Below are 14,390 nucleotides of genomic sequence, written 5' to 3'. Positions count from 1 at the left end.
AAAGTTTGATAAATTTTCATCTGAAAGATGTGTAAGTTATGTGGTACATATGGCCATAATAAATATCTGAATTTCGTAATATTCTGTGATCTGTTTGTATTCTCACTCGTTACTTGCACTTTTTCAAATCATAAAGGTAGAGAATATACCTAACCTCTTTGAAACTTTATTTTAAAAAAAACTAAAACTTTTTTCTTCTCAGCTTTTTCTTACTATACTGAGTTCTGTACCGAAGTCACACTGCTAAAATTATATGGCTTTCACTGTGGTGTTGATATTTATTGTTATTATTTGAAAGTATGTGAACCATCACATCATTTTCTTAGGCACTGTACAAATAAGTACAAACAGGAATGTAAGTTGGGATTTCAGCTGTGTTTTAAGTGCTATTAGTCTGATAAGTAAGGTTTCCCAATATGTGATTACTATTTAAATAGTAGCTGCATATCCTAACTACTTAAGTGAGAAAACCTTAATAAAGCTATCCTCTTGAGAATAAAAAAAAATAAATTGTACATTTTATGTATACATGAGTAAGACTTGATCCAAAAGAATTCAAAGAAGGTAAAACTGTTCCTTCCTGGGAATTGAGCTAAAACTTAAAAGAGTAGACACTTTCATTGTACGTGAGGTTGCTCTGTGTTAAATGTGACTTACTATGTATGAGTATCCAGCTTTTCATACATTTTTAGGTAAAAAAAAAGTAAATTATGCATTCTATGTATACATAAGTAAGACTTGATCAAAGAGTTCAAAGCAGGTAAAACTGTTCCTTCACAGAAACTGAGCTAAAACTTAAAAGTCTAGACACTTTCATTGTAGTTGAAGTTGCTCTGTGTTAAATGTGACTTACTGTGTATGAGTATCCAGTGTTCTGTGCAGTTTCAGGTATCATTGCAAAGTATATTTATAGGCATATATATGATTTATTAAATATGTAATCCTTATTCATAGATCTCAAAGTACTTTGTGGAATAATAAGTAATAAATATTTTACATGCATAAATCAGATGCTGAAGGGAGTGAATGGTGAAAAAACTCACTGTACTTCTTGGAAAGAGTAATAAGAATTCATTACAGTTTTCAGTATACATTTCTCACAATAAACTGTTGTAAATGTGTGAGGAATCCAGCAATATGAACTGTGGCTCTCAGTGGGTATTTTCAGCTACTGGAGGGACTAGTTTAGGGTTTTCTGTTTCCTCTTAACCCTGCCTAGAATGTTTCAGTAGTCATTTGTAATCAACTGGCTGTGTAACAAAATTAATATAATTCGGAATCATACTATAATACAGGTGGTAAAATACCGGCTTTTGTAAATCACTGATAAATATTCACAGATGAGAATATTGGTGAAAAAGATAATTCAAATGCACTGCTGTTACTGATCAGCTTATAAAGTGGTTCATTGTTTGACTCATAGCAAGTTGAATGCATTACCAGGAGCTGTACAAAATTTGAAGAGCCAGGTACTGAAAGCTGTTGGAGTCTAAACAGAAAAATCAAATTGAAATTCCTTGTTTGTTTGCCAGTTTCTTTTATATGTGTTGGATTGGGAGTTTTTTGTGTTTGTTTCATTGTGCTGTATATTCTTCTGCTTTGCTTGTAGGGAATAAGCATGATGATGGTACACAAAGTGATTCAGAAAATGCTGGTGCACACCGGCATTACAGTAAGCGGGCAGCACTTGAAGAACACTTAAGGCATCATCATACAGAGCTGAAAAAGTCACACCAGAAAGTCCATTCCACAGAAAAGCAGCAAGAGCAAGCCGGTTTGAGTCAGACGGCCTTTATGATTGAGTTTTTTGATGAAGACCATCCTCGAAAGAGACGTTCTTACTCTTTTTCTCAGAATGTAGGAGCTCTGTGCCCAGAATCTCCATCTCCAACACCTCATGCGCGAGCTGAAAGAGTGAAACCTACATCAGGAGAGAAAGCCGTCCCTTCATCTGTGCAAGCTAGCTCATCCCATCACAGAGCAGTACATGGTGTTCATGCAAAACTTCTAAAACAAAAATCAGAAGAACCCTCTGCTGCATTACCTGTCTTACAAGCTGCGTTGTTAAGGAGTTCAGGAAGCCTTGGTCATAGGCCTAGTCAGAACCAGGAGATGGACAAAAAGTTGAAAAGCCAACATATTTCTGCTGCTACTCAAAAGGACAATGAGGATGACCAGAGTGACAAAGGTACTTACACTATTGAGTTGGAAAATCCAAATTCTGAAGAAATGGAAGCCCGTAAAATGATTGACAAGGTGAGAAAGCTAAAATGTATACTGATGTTAAAGTGGTATGTGATGTGTGGGCAACAGGCTACCACTTCAGTTCTAATTACCAAGCTGCTGCAATAATACAAGTTTTTAACCCAGTCTATAATGAAATATGAAATGTAATAAAAGCAGCAGCAGGCATTTGGCAAAAAAACTATTCCTGTTTGGTACCACTGTTCTTTGGTAGTTTTAATGTGTTTTCAAAAGATTTAAGTACTGTAAGAATACTAGGCAACAGAATTCAATTAACCGGTATTTTTATGAGAATTTTTATGTCCCTTTGGAAATACTCACTTGTTCTTTAAAATCCTATGGTCTCTGTAGCTTTCAGTATATAAATTGGTTCCATCCAAATTCTCATATAGAAATAGATTGTAAATGCTTTCTATACTTATAAAAAAAGTATATTCAATAACAGTAACTTAAATTTCAGCATCTCTTATAAAGAGCAAGTATTAGAATACTTTCATTTTCCAAAAATGTTTATATGATAGCAGCATCATTTTCCTAGTTTGAATATAGGTATATACTTCATTAGGCTTAGGAATCTTAGGATGACCGCGTAACTTTTGCTTCTTGGTAACAATATAAATGACAATATAAATAACAAGATAAATCATATTTGCAGTTAAGTAACTGCAAATAACTTATGTTTGGATTCAACAGGAAGGTATGAGTACGAGAAGCTATGTTTAATCATTTGGCCTAACTGACTCTTAAAGGGGGTATTTTTTCTGTTGTTGTTGTGTTTTCTTAAACAACCCGTTGTGGTAGAATGCTGGTATTCAATTCTAGGCAACTTTTGAGCCAGTTTAACAGGAAATTCATCACTCACTTGTTATAGAATTCTCTAAGGATTGATTTTGTGTGTCTAAGATTTTCAGAACTGAACAAATACATTAATATCTTTAGAATGAATTTTGGCTAAACGTTGAAAAATATTTTTTAGAAGACAAGTTACCTTCACTGGTTTGATTTTGTAGAAGATCATAGTGGGGAAGTGGGAAATTTTATTATAGATGGTTTTATTTTATAAAAGGTGTTTATGGAGCATTTGCGGGGGGGGGCGGGGGGGGATTAAAATAAAGAGAATTGCCTTCAATAAAATCATAAAGATAATGGTTTTGCCTCGTACGGATTCTGAAAAGGAGACTTTTGACTTCTTTGAGTCAGTATTAAAGAACTGAGAACTGAGAGCACTCCAAATGAAGCAAGTGAATATTAAAGAATGTCATTGCTCTTAGTGACTACACATATCTACATTTAATCCTTGTTATAAATCTTCAATTAAATTGCATCAGATAATGTGTAAGTCTTGGTTTTGCTAAGTATAATTGTGCAACAGGGTTTTTTTGGAAACCAGAGAAAATAATAACATTTGGAAATACACAATTTATGTACTTTATAAGAACGTTAATGCTGTCTAATGTTTAATAAGATTTCAAATTATTTGTGGTCATTAATATCCGTTCAGGATATCCGCAGTCAGGTTTTTGTTTGAAACAGATCCCTACTGTTACATGAGAGATTCAGGAACAGGGAGTGAATGTAAGTGTTAGGGATGGTAGTAAAGTATTGGTTAATATTCTTAATGTTGTATAAAAAGTTTTTGGGTATCATAAATACCCCTTAGTGCCAACCTAAAAAGTGTCACCACTAGAAATTAAAGATTTACTAGGAAGTAAACCAGAGATTTTTTTTCTTTGAGGTCTTCGTATGTTTTCACTTAGTATCTGTACTGAAGTATTAAGAACAGTATATTTTACACCCAGATCAAAGAGTCCAGCTGCACAATTCTTATTTGATTTGGTAATATGAAAGAAGTATTATATTATTTTTATGAAGTGCAGAAAAACAGCCAGTGAAGAAAATCAAAACCAAATGGAAGCCAAAATTTCTTCCTCCAGCTGAGCTCAGCTTTGCTTCCCTCCTATTTTAAATTGCTAATGGTGTGGATTCTGTTACTTTGCTAAAGGTGAATAAGTGAGGAATCAGACAAGGACTTTTCTTAGCCTTTTGACTGCTGTGCTGCTTTATTGAGGATTTAAGAGAATTATTGGTATCTATTTTATCAATGATTCCAGTATAACCTCTCTTTCTTTGTTGGCAAGTATGTCCTTTTTCTGAGCAGTTACGATGCCTGCTCAATTGAGTCTCATTTAAGAGTGTCTGTTGGGTCAAAAGATTAGCTGAAATTCAAGAGTTGCATTTGCTTGGATTGGGGTGAAAATGCACTCTAAATAATACAGTCTTGTCAGTAACAATTTACATTAGAATGGTGCTAAGATCTGTGTCTGGTTTAAATTCTGAAGAATTTCCTATGGAATAAAATACATCTGAGTTTGCGTATTTTTTCTCTTTTACTGGAGGAAAGGATGAGAATGACTAAAATATCCAAAGACTACTTTCAGTGTGATTCATTCACTTGGGAAACCTTAGCCTTAGCCTTACTCCTGTAGGCAGAATCTACTCTTTTCTCTGGAAAGGAACATAAGAACAAACCACAAATGCAGGAGTGGCATTAACTTGTCAAAAATCAAGGTGTGATTAATAATGCTTCTTTGAGTTAAGAATCCAAGAGAGGCATGCAGGAAATCAAAGTTAAAATTCTCAGAAAAATAGACAAAAATATGTATCTATATAATTTTTAAAAAAGGAGGGTGGAAAGACCTTGGTGTTGAACTATATTGTCTTCAAAAGTACCATTTTTGCTTAATGTAGCCTTTTACTAAAGATTCTAGGAAATAGACGCAAGGAAAACAGATACTTATGTGAAATTATTTTAAAAATCCAAAAAGAATGCTGTCCTGCTTATTCAGATTTCATTTAGATTGCTAAGGATCCATTTCTTCCTCTGCTACTCTTCCAGTCTCTAAGAAAAAGTGCTGTCTCTACTTCAGAAAAGGAGTAGAATAACAAACAATGTAGTCTTTTTTCCTTGACCACTTTAAAGCCTGTCTTTTGGAAAGAGAATGTAAGAAAGATACAAAAATAATCAGAAGGAAAGAGGAAGACATCTTTAAGTAACAGAGAAAAGCTTTTTAGTGAGATACTTTTCCCTAAAAGAGAGCTGTAATAATTTATCTGCAGTGATGACTCTTGGAGTGAATGTCTGTCACTTACCTAAAATGAAAGATTCCAAAAACATTGAGGCTTGTGTCTTACACAACTTTCAACACCTAGATAATTTGCTGAGCCAATGAAATTAAAATCAGACAAGATATCAAGATCTGACAGGCAAGGTCACTGGAATAAAATCAATTTATATAAATGCCCACAGAGACTGAACTGAGTAAGAAAAGAGGAATTTGTTAAATTGTTTGCAAATTTGCAAAATTAAAAAAAAAAAAAGATTTTATTTTAGGATGAAAAAATAAAGTACTTCATAAAAATAGTAAGCAGATAGTTTTCAGTTGTAAGCATAAAAAAAGGATGCAAGACCTGTACATGCCTGGAGTCCTCCAAATATTGTTCCTGTTTCACTTGTATGTCAGTTAATCATTTGGATTGATTGTATTTTAAAATCTTATATGCTTAGATCATCCATGATAGGAACTGATGTAATTACTTAGTATTTCAGGAATGTACTAATAATTGTTTCTTCTGTGCTGTTATTTGAATTTTATTCATAAAACTTAGATATTGTCAGGGGAATATTACGGATATTACTGCCTTGTGGCCAGCTTTGAAGAGTTTACTTATATTTAGAATTGGTGTGTCATGTCTCTTAGAACAAAACAAACATCTTGGGGAATAACTAAAAAAATAAATTTTAAAACCTACAAAACCCAACATCAAATTTTGTAGAGGTTAAGAGAAATCTCAGGCTATGTTATTAGGCAGAGGCAGAGAAGCAGTCATCATAAGAAGATTTCATAGTTGTTTCTATTTTAAAATATAATACATAAATGTGTATGTGTCCAGGACAAATATCAAAACATGAAACTATCATAGAACAAAATTGGGTATGGCTTAAGGGGTTTTTGTTTGGTTTTGCTTTTAGGAAATTTCATTTAATGGTATTACTGAATGGAAAGGTTTGTCAGAGTTTCCATTGTAGAGATAGTGATTATGATTTGGAAACAGTTGCAATCTTCAGCTGTTACCCACTGTAACTGCCTTCTCTCCTTAGTCAATTAACTGGTGAGAATGCTATCTCCACAATATTCCTGTGCTTACATGGGATCCAGCTGTGCTTTTCACAAATAACACAAGACCCATGCACACAAACTCCATCTTGTATTATTGACATATTCTTGAAACACATCTTCTAGGACCTCTGACTCATTTTATTTTTTAGCAACTTGACATTACTACTATTTCTTTCAAATCCTGGGGTTTTTTTGATATATAGAGACTGAGTGAATAGTGCTGGTATTACTGGTATATAAATGTGTTGTACACCAGTTTACTTGCATTTTTATTCTGTCATGGGTTTCCATATGGTCCTCTGACACCTTTAATTTACAAAGCACAAATTCTAAGCAAGATCAGTGCTGCTCACAAACTCATGTTCTTTTCACTTGTTCTCTACAGTATAAATGTATGGTCATGTCTTAATGTCCTTTATAAATAGAGAACACTTAAAAAATAGCAATAAACCTTGCTTCCTAAAAGTCCTTTAATTAACCAATGGTATTTCTGCATTCAGGTGTTCAAATGTCACTTAAATTCATAGAGAAGTATGAATTGGTTAGTAGCCAGACAAGTTTAGAAAATAAATACATTAATAACATGAAAGAAAGTTATGGTTGAATAATAGATGCTGGCTCTCTTTTTATACTTGTAGAGCTCTTTTTAGAATTACCATTGACAGCAATTTCATCAATGTGTAAAGAAGAAATCAGCTCTTACATACTACAGAGACCACCCTGAACATACCAGGCATACAGTATTCGCTACCCAAATACCTTCAGAAAGCCACAACTCTCTAGCAGAGTAATACCCTTATTGTTGCAGCTAACAGATAAATACAAAATAAAATAAATTCAGGATCTTGATTTGATTTAGAACATGTTTTCAGTGTTACTTTTAACACATAAAATACATGAGTAAATGGGGCACAGTCATAGGATTTGGTTTTCCTTTGCATCCAGCCGTTGTAACCTTTAGATAGGTTCAGTGCTTTCTTCTGTTAACGCTGAGCAATTGCTTTCTATTTTGCAGAGTTGCAAATTTTCTATGTTTTACATTTTGTAAATAAATCAGATTTGTTTTATTAGAAGTAACTTGTTCTCAGTAGTCATATCAGGTTAAAAAATCTTTCTAGACCACAGAAAAGGTAAGTCTGTCAGTGGATGAAAGAATTCAGAATTATGTTTCTGTAGTTCATCTTTTCTGTTGATATAAAAAGACTGCAAATTATCAGTCTAATGAGTTTCCTTTTTTCAATAAATAAAATACTACCAGTAATAAATTTTAATAAATGAATGTGCAAATAATTCTGGATGTGGTTGGAATATTAAATACTTTGAGGCTATTGCAATAAATAAAAATCAACTCAATGAGTTTTCTGCAAGCTCTTCAGGGTTTTTGGGGGGGGGTGGGTTTTTTTGTTTGTTTTGTATAGGTTTTTTGTTGTTTTTCTTCTTCAGGCAATTTCATTTGGGGGTATTTCTGAATAGAAATACTTTGTAGAACTTACTATAGCAGAGTTAAAGTCTTCTATGCGTGTACGGGATGGGAAGGAACAGAATAGAGACTCTATGTATGTTTCAATTCTCATCAGCTAGCTAACTAGGGAATCTAGAATGTTATACCAGCTCATATGCATATGGAAAAATTGGGCTTAGATAAAGTTTTCTTTGGTCCTAAAACTGTTTTCTTAAATGATGTTATATTAATTTAAATTTCCTGATAAATTATTTTTTTCATCAGTAGTTTTAGATCTCAAATTCAACATACCGATTCCAAACCAGAAGTAAAACTTGAAAAAAAGTGCCAATATCAAACCTCAATCCATCCTTCTGCCATCTTCAAAAAGAATTATTGTGACCATTTAATGATTCTGTTTTCAGTGTAATGTTCATATTTTAGATCATGTTCCAATTTGTTTTAAATTGGAAAAGGGTACTGTTTTAAAGTCTTTGTTTATATAGAAAGATAGGCCATAATAGAATCGTAGAATCATATGATAATAATGCTAATGACCTTGGTTTTAATGTGCATGCTATCATCTTTAATTTTACTTGATTATATACTGTGCAAAGAGTATACATAAAATATTATTCTATTGACACAATCTCGAGAGAGATTATTCTCATTAAAAACTTGGAATAATTTAAGAGGAAAAACTGTTGGTGTTCATATAGGCAGCAGGTTTTCCATTTTCATTTTCTACTTCTTTGTGCTCATGATGGTACTAATATTTCAGTTTGGTTTGACTTTTTTTGAGTATGTCTATGAATGGGAATTTATTCTGAAAGGTGATTTTAATAAAATGGAATCTCCTTACTCTTTTTGCTGCTGGGGTATATTTGTTCATACCATATTATGTTACTGGCTAATGTGTACTTCAAGGACTGCGAACTTTTAAATTTTTTTTTTTTCATTGTTGTTGCTTTAAGTGTTCAGATCTTGTCTTCTCTGTTGCAAACCTTAAATCTTGCAGATAGCATGAAACATTGTATTAAACATAAAATAACTGCTAAATGAAGAATTGTGGACTGACAAGTTTAGGATTAATGTTATGCTAAATATTTTGAAAGTAAGAGTGACAAAATTATAAGTACATATTTTATTGTTACATTTGTATGTATCAGTCTAGTTCTACGAGAAGCATAGACTAATTCAGATGTTTTCTATCATTTGTAAAAAGTGCACAGCAGGGATTGATTTTAAAACATGGAGCCATATACCAAATCAAAACATTTTTTTAAGATCTGCAAAGTTTATCAGCAAATGTATATTCTGAACTCTTCTACTAAAACTATGTTCATCCAAAACCTTATATTTACAGTGCAAGTGGAGCAAGGAAGGGGAAATGTTTTTCATTGCAGTACTTAACATACATGTTATCATAACTCCTCTTGTTAGGGAGTTAATATACATGTTACGGAACTCCTCTTGGCAAATTTTTATAGTATTATAAATGACAAACTACCTGAAAAGAATCAATGGGTGTAGAGTTGAGTTAGGAGGAAAAAAAAAAAAAATCTCAACATGTTTCAATGACTGTTTTAAGTACCCAAGACAGATATATCTGGTTTTAGAAAACTACTTTCAGGTCTTCTGTCTTTTCACACCCTCTGGGTTTAATTGCTTTTACCATTGCTTCTGCAATTTCTTCTAGAAAGAATGCCTTTTAGCCCCACGGAGTGTCTTGGTTGCACAATGACCATATTTTATGAATACAGTGCTGAAGAAGCGGTAGAACAACTGAAGCCTATCAAATCATCTGAACATATAAATTTTGTCAAAAGTTCAGAGGATGTTTGTAGTCTTTTTTTCTTCTGAGGGGAGGGAGGCGTCATACAGTCTCTAAACTTTTTGTTTCTTTTTGAATTTGGAATTCTAAAGGAAATTAATTCTACACTAGCAAACAGGTACAAAATATATATGCATGTAAATAGGTAACTGGCGTCTGGTAAGAGGAAGTTACTAGACTTGGCATGTTAATCCTTTTCATTTGCTTATGTAGCTTTTTATATACCAGAGAGTCTTGCATCTGATTCTATATCTTCAGTATATAGTTAAAATGACATAAACAGCTTCTGTGAAAATACATGGCTATTCATGAGATATGCCCTGAACAGAACACAGCCTGTTCGCCTGGGATGTCTAGGATAACTGCCAAGAACAAGCAAAAACTATTAAAATCAGACTTCTCAGAAGCAACTTGGTTAAACAGTTCATGCAGTAGCTAAACACGAAGTGAGCTTAAGCATTGTACTCTGGCTCATCACACTTTCTAAAGGGAGGGGAGAGAATGTCTTTTCTATCTGATCAGTAACTCTGACTTTTAACAACGAATTTACTATATTATGAATGTCTGGACTACCTTCTTTGGAAGAATTACGAGGAGCTCAGTCTGAACACTAAGCGCAGCATTGCCAAGATGATCTGTGATACGGATCTGAAGCCTCTTCCATTTCCCTGCTGTCTGGAATCCTCTCTTCCCGTCAATCAAGCATCCTTTGAGTGTGGCTTATTTACACTTTCTTCTTCTTGCTTAGTACTGTGTCCAAATCCTGCTTGTGTTTCTAAATTTCTGTCTCTTCCTTCTTTGTTTTTTTTTTCCTTCATGCTGGTCTGACTGTATCAGTTCACAGCTCAGTTTCTGAAACCTACTTTTATTTGACTTCCCTGACAATCAAATATACTCATCATCTTCCTTTCCCCTAAAAAGTTATTAAACATAATTGCTATTATAATTTACATTCTTATAACTTTACGTGGCAAATACCTTATTTCAAATTTAATCATTTGCTCCTTGTCTTATTTTGCTATGGTCCTATCTTTAATGCACTGTACGGTACAGCCTCTTGTACCTTACCTGTGCTCTGCTTTGATCTAGTTTACCTTTTTAACTGTTCATCTTTGAATTGCCTTTTACACACTTTTTGTCATTGGGTTTTGTTCTGCTACTTGTATACAGATTGCCTGCACTGAAATTAATAGCGTTTAAATCATTACCCTTTTCAAATATGTCTCCAGATTGTGGCTGTAACTGTTGTTAGGATCTGAAAGAATAGAAGGAGAATTATTCACATACTTTTAGTTTACAAATACCATCATTAATGTTACTAGTAATTACTGCATATCCTTTATGATAAGACCACAGCAGTAAGACTATTGGGGAAACATTAGAAACTCAAAATTTTAAAAATAGATAGAATTATTAAGATTTGTATTTTGTATAAAATTTGTGCTCCTACTTTGTGTTAGTGCTCTTAGAAATGTTTTCTAATGCTTTGTGTAGTAAGTATGTATGCAGAACAATAGAATCCCTTTTCTGATATACATAATTTGCTATAAAACTGAGTGAATTCTAGGAGTCTCAAATAAAACCTATTTTTCCATTCATATCAGTATCTTCAGTAATGACTTTGTATGAGGAACTAGCTCTGTGAACATTAAGTACTGAGAAATTACAATATGTAGAACTGCAGTGTGATCTTCATAAACCATGAAATAGTTTAAAATTAATGCCCTGAAATTTAATAAAAGTAAGTATAAAGTCCCAACATTAGGAACTCTGAAAGGTATGTAAATGAGATACAACTGGAAAATGTTTTTTCTTACTCGAGAACTTTAAAGTTTATAAAGAACACATAAGGAAAACATCAAGTGAGGTGTTCTGAGGGGGGGGTTTAGCTAACCCATTTTTTTCCTCTTGATTCAGAAAAATAGTTCCTGTTGCCATTAATTTTTCTGAACAGTTTTTATTTAAATTTCTAGGAGATCTCGCATATATATATCAATAAAGAAAAATGGCTTCTGTGGTTCTAAAGAATCATCACTTTTGATAATTAATCCTAAAGTCATTATACTGACCTCTAGTATAGTTTATCTGTGGTACAAAAGATATTAATTCATCTGTTGGGGTGCAGGGAAGGGGGGAAAGGAGAGTGAACAAGACCAATTCACAAACACTAAAGCTAGCTTGTGTTAAAGCTATGTTTCAGCTATGGTGACAAGCAGGTGTGCTCTGAGTCATGAGCTGTTTTCACAGAGAAACGTGAATGGCCTGCCAAAACAGATTACTCTGCTTTCTACAAAATTAGCCCTTGCAGAAGAGGACAAGGCATGTGCTCAGATTTGGTCCTGTAACTTATGATGTCTCCAGAAGTACGCCAGCACTACTTGCAATGATTACATCTCACTTGCATTGTCTTACATAGATTTCTTTAATTCTTGTTTGTTATTGGATAAAGAATTTTTAAAAATACTGTTTTATGTAGATAAGGCTATCTTCTCAGTTACAGTATTGGAAAAACTGTGGCTGAGGTAAAGTGATGGAGTTTATTAATACCTACATCAAGGTGCAGTTGTTTTGCCATCAGTTATTTTTTACTTCACCTCTGTACTTTTCAGGCTGAGGTTACATTCCAGCAAGTAATGGCATATTGCTTTGGGACTTGCTATATTTTTAGCCTGCTGTTTTGTCCCTTTGTTTTGCTGGTAGAACCACAGAAGGTAAATGGACTATCTCAGGGGGATCTTTGGAGAGCTTACCATTCATTGCTTTGAAACTGAAAAGTATGTGTCAGGAACTCCCTCTTCCCTGCTGATCTAGGAGACTTCATTATATGTCAGCCCTAGTGTTAGCAGTTCCTCAGTTGAGAAATTACTGGATTTCCCTTTGGGATTTGTCAAGAAGACTGACTCTTTGAGCTAGAAGGCTGACCTGAGATGCTAAGTTATTATCTAGGATCACTCTTATTAAGGATCATAGGATCACATAAGTTGGGAAAGACCTTAGGATGTCTCTAGTCCAGGCCCCCTGCTCAAGTAGGGTCAGCTTTGAGGTCAGACAGGTTGCCCAGGACTTTATCCATGTGGGTCTTCACACCCTACAAGGTCAGAAGCTAGGCAGCCTTGCTTGGCTGTCCTCAGAGTAAAGAAAACTGTTCCTGTCTGAACCTCTCTTGTTTCAGCTTACATGAGTTATCCTTTGTCCTCCTGCCATGCACCACTGTGAAGAGCATGGCTGTTGCCTTGATATGCTTCCCATAGGTACTGGGGGCTACTGTTAGGCACCCCCAAAGCCTTCCCTTCTCCAAACTGATCAAGCCCAGCTTCCCCAGGTTCTCCCCACAGGGAAAGTACTCCAGCCTTGACCATCTTGGCAGCCCCCTGCTGAGCTTCCTCCAGTTAGACAATGTCTCTCATTCATTGAGAGGACCAAAACTGGATGCAGTCTTGACTATCACTTGTATTTTGCTTAAAAGGTCACCTGAATTGCAGGTTAAACAAAATTATGTTGACTACATTTAGTAAATACGGCTTGACTTTCTGCAACAATGCTGTGGTCGTTGTTCCCTTGCTGTTCAAAATGTCTTACTTTGCAATGGAAATTTTTCATGCTTTGTAACAATAAAGTAGTTATTTTTAAACACCACCACCACAGTTTATACAATGTTTCTGTCAGTTCCACTATTACAGCTGTGTGGCAGAGACCCTGAAGGAACCCCATGTAATGGTGCAGATTGGTGCAGTGCCTAGAATTTTCTGCATCAGTCAGATTTCAGGGATTCTGTAAAAATTAATCTCTTTTTTGTTTGTTTTGTAACTTTATGACACTTGGAGCATTCAGGATAAAATAATCTAGTCTTTCTGCTAAAATATAATTTTATAAACAATAATAGGGCAGAGCAGGGCAGAAAACTTTTAACTTTCCAGAATGATTGCATGTAGGAAGCTGTTATCTTGGAAATATCTTTCTCTGGTAGTTTCATTTTTAAATTACATCTGTTTAAAAAAACGTATTAATATCTGGGTTTAAAAAAAAAAAAAGATTTCTAGGATTGTTTTCTTCATGGTACATACAGGTACCTAATTTAAAAGATAAACACATTATTCCCCATCCCCCAGAGTCTCCAGAAATGCAAGATCATGATTTTGTGAAAATCTTTATTGTTTACAGTGATATGAAAAAGTGTAAAATATTTAGGAAACTTATTTTTTCATTGGCAGCTGTGTGCTGGATATCTGTCATTTGAGAACGTTAGGAAAGTTCTTGAAGTCATAAATGAATGCACAGAATCCCTTTACCTCCTTTGTCAAAAATAAAACAAAAAAAGAAATTTTCATTTTTCAAATACCACACCGTGTGCAAACTTCTGTCATGGAATCTGACTTCATCTTTTTCTTCCCCAAATGCAGTTAATCAAAATACATATAGTAGTTGCTTCTGTTTAAAGCTGTAGCTGCTGCTTCTGACAAATACAAGCTTTACAGAAAGAAACTTCAGTCTTTTTGTATAAATAGATAAGGGATGCAGCGATGGGTGTCATCAGCAGTTCCTCAGGATTTTTTGGGTTTGGTTAAGTTATTTCTAGACCTCCCTTAAATGACTTTGAAATCATGAAGATATTTAAAGAACAGAAACGTGTGAAGAATTGGAAGCCTTGAAGAATGTCATTCAGTCTTTGTAGGAAGATACAGGTCTCTATCCA

The 14,390-nt window shown here is 34.2% G+C and overlaps 1 protein-coding gene across 5 annotated transcripts in view; it reads left to right on the top strand.

Moving 5' to 3' along the window:
* Positions 1 to 14,390, top strand: part of CEP170 (centrosomal protein 170) — a 106,137-nt gene that overhangs the window by 49,673 nt on the left and 42,074 nt on the right. For all 5 annotated transcript variants that reach the window (XM_074863240.1, XM_074863239.1, XM_074863237.1 and 2 more), the window contains exon 9: positions 1,610 to 2,256. In XM_074863240.1, coding sequence (XP_074719341.1) covers positions 1,610 to 2,256 — 647 coding nt within the window. The remainder of the gene's footprint in view (positions 1 to 1,609; positions 2,257 to 14,390) is intronic.

This window comes from Strix uralensis, chromosome 3 (assembly GCF_047716275.1).
Source record: "Strix uralensis isolate ZFMK-TIS-50842 chromosome 3, bStrUra1, whole genome shotgun sequence".
NCBI lineage: Eukaryota > Metazoa > Chordata > Aves > Strigiformes > Strigidae > Strix > Strix uralensis.
This window is presented reverse-complemented; position numbering and strand designations above follow the sequence as displayed.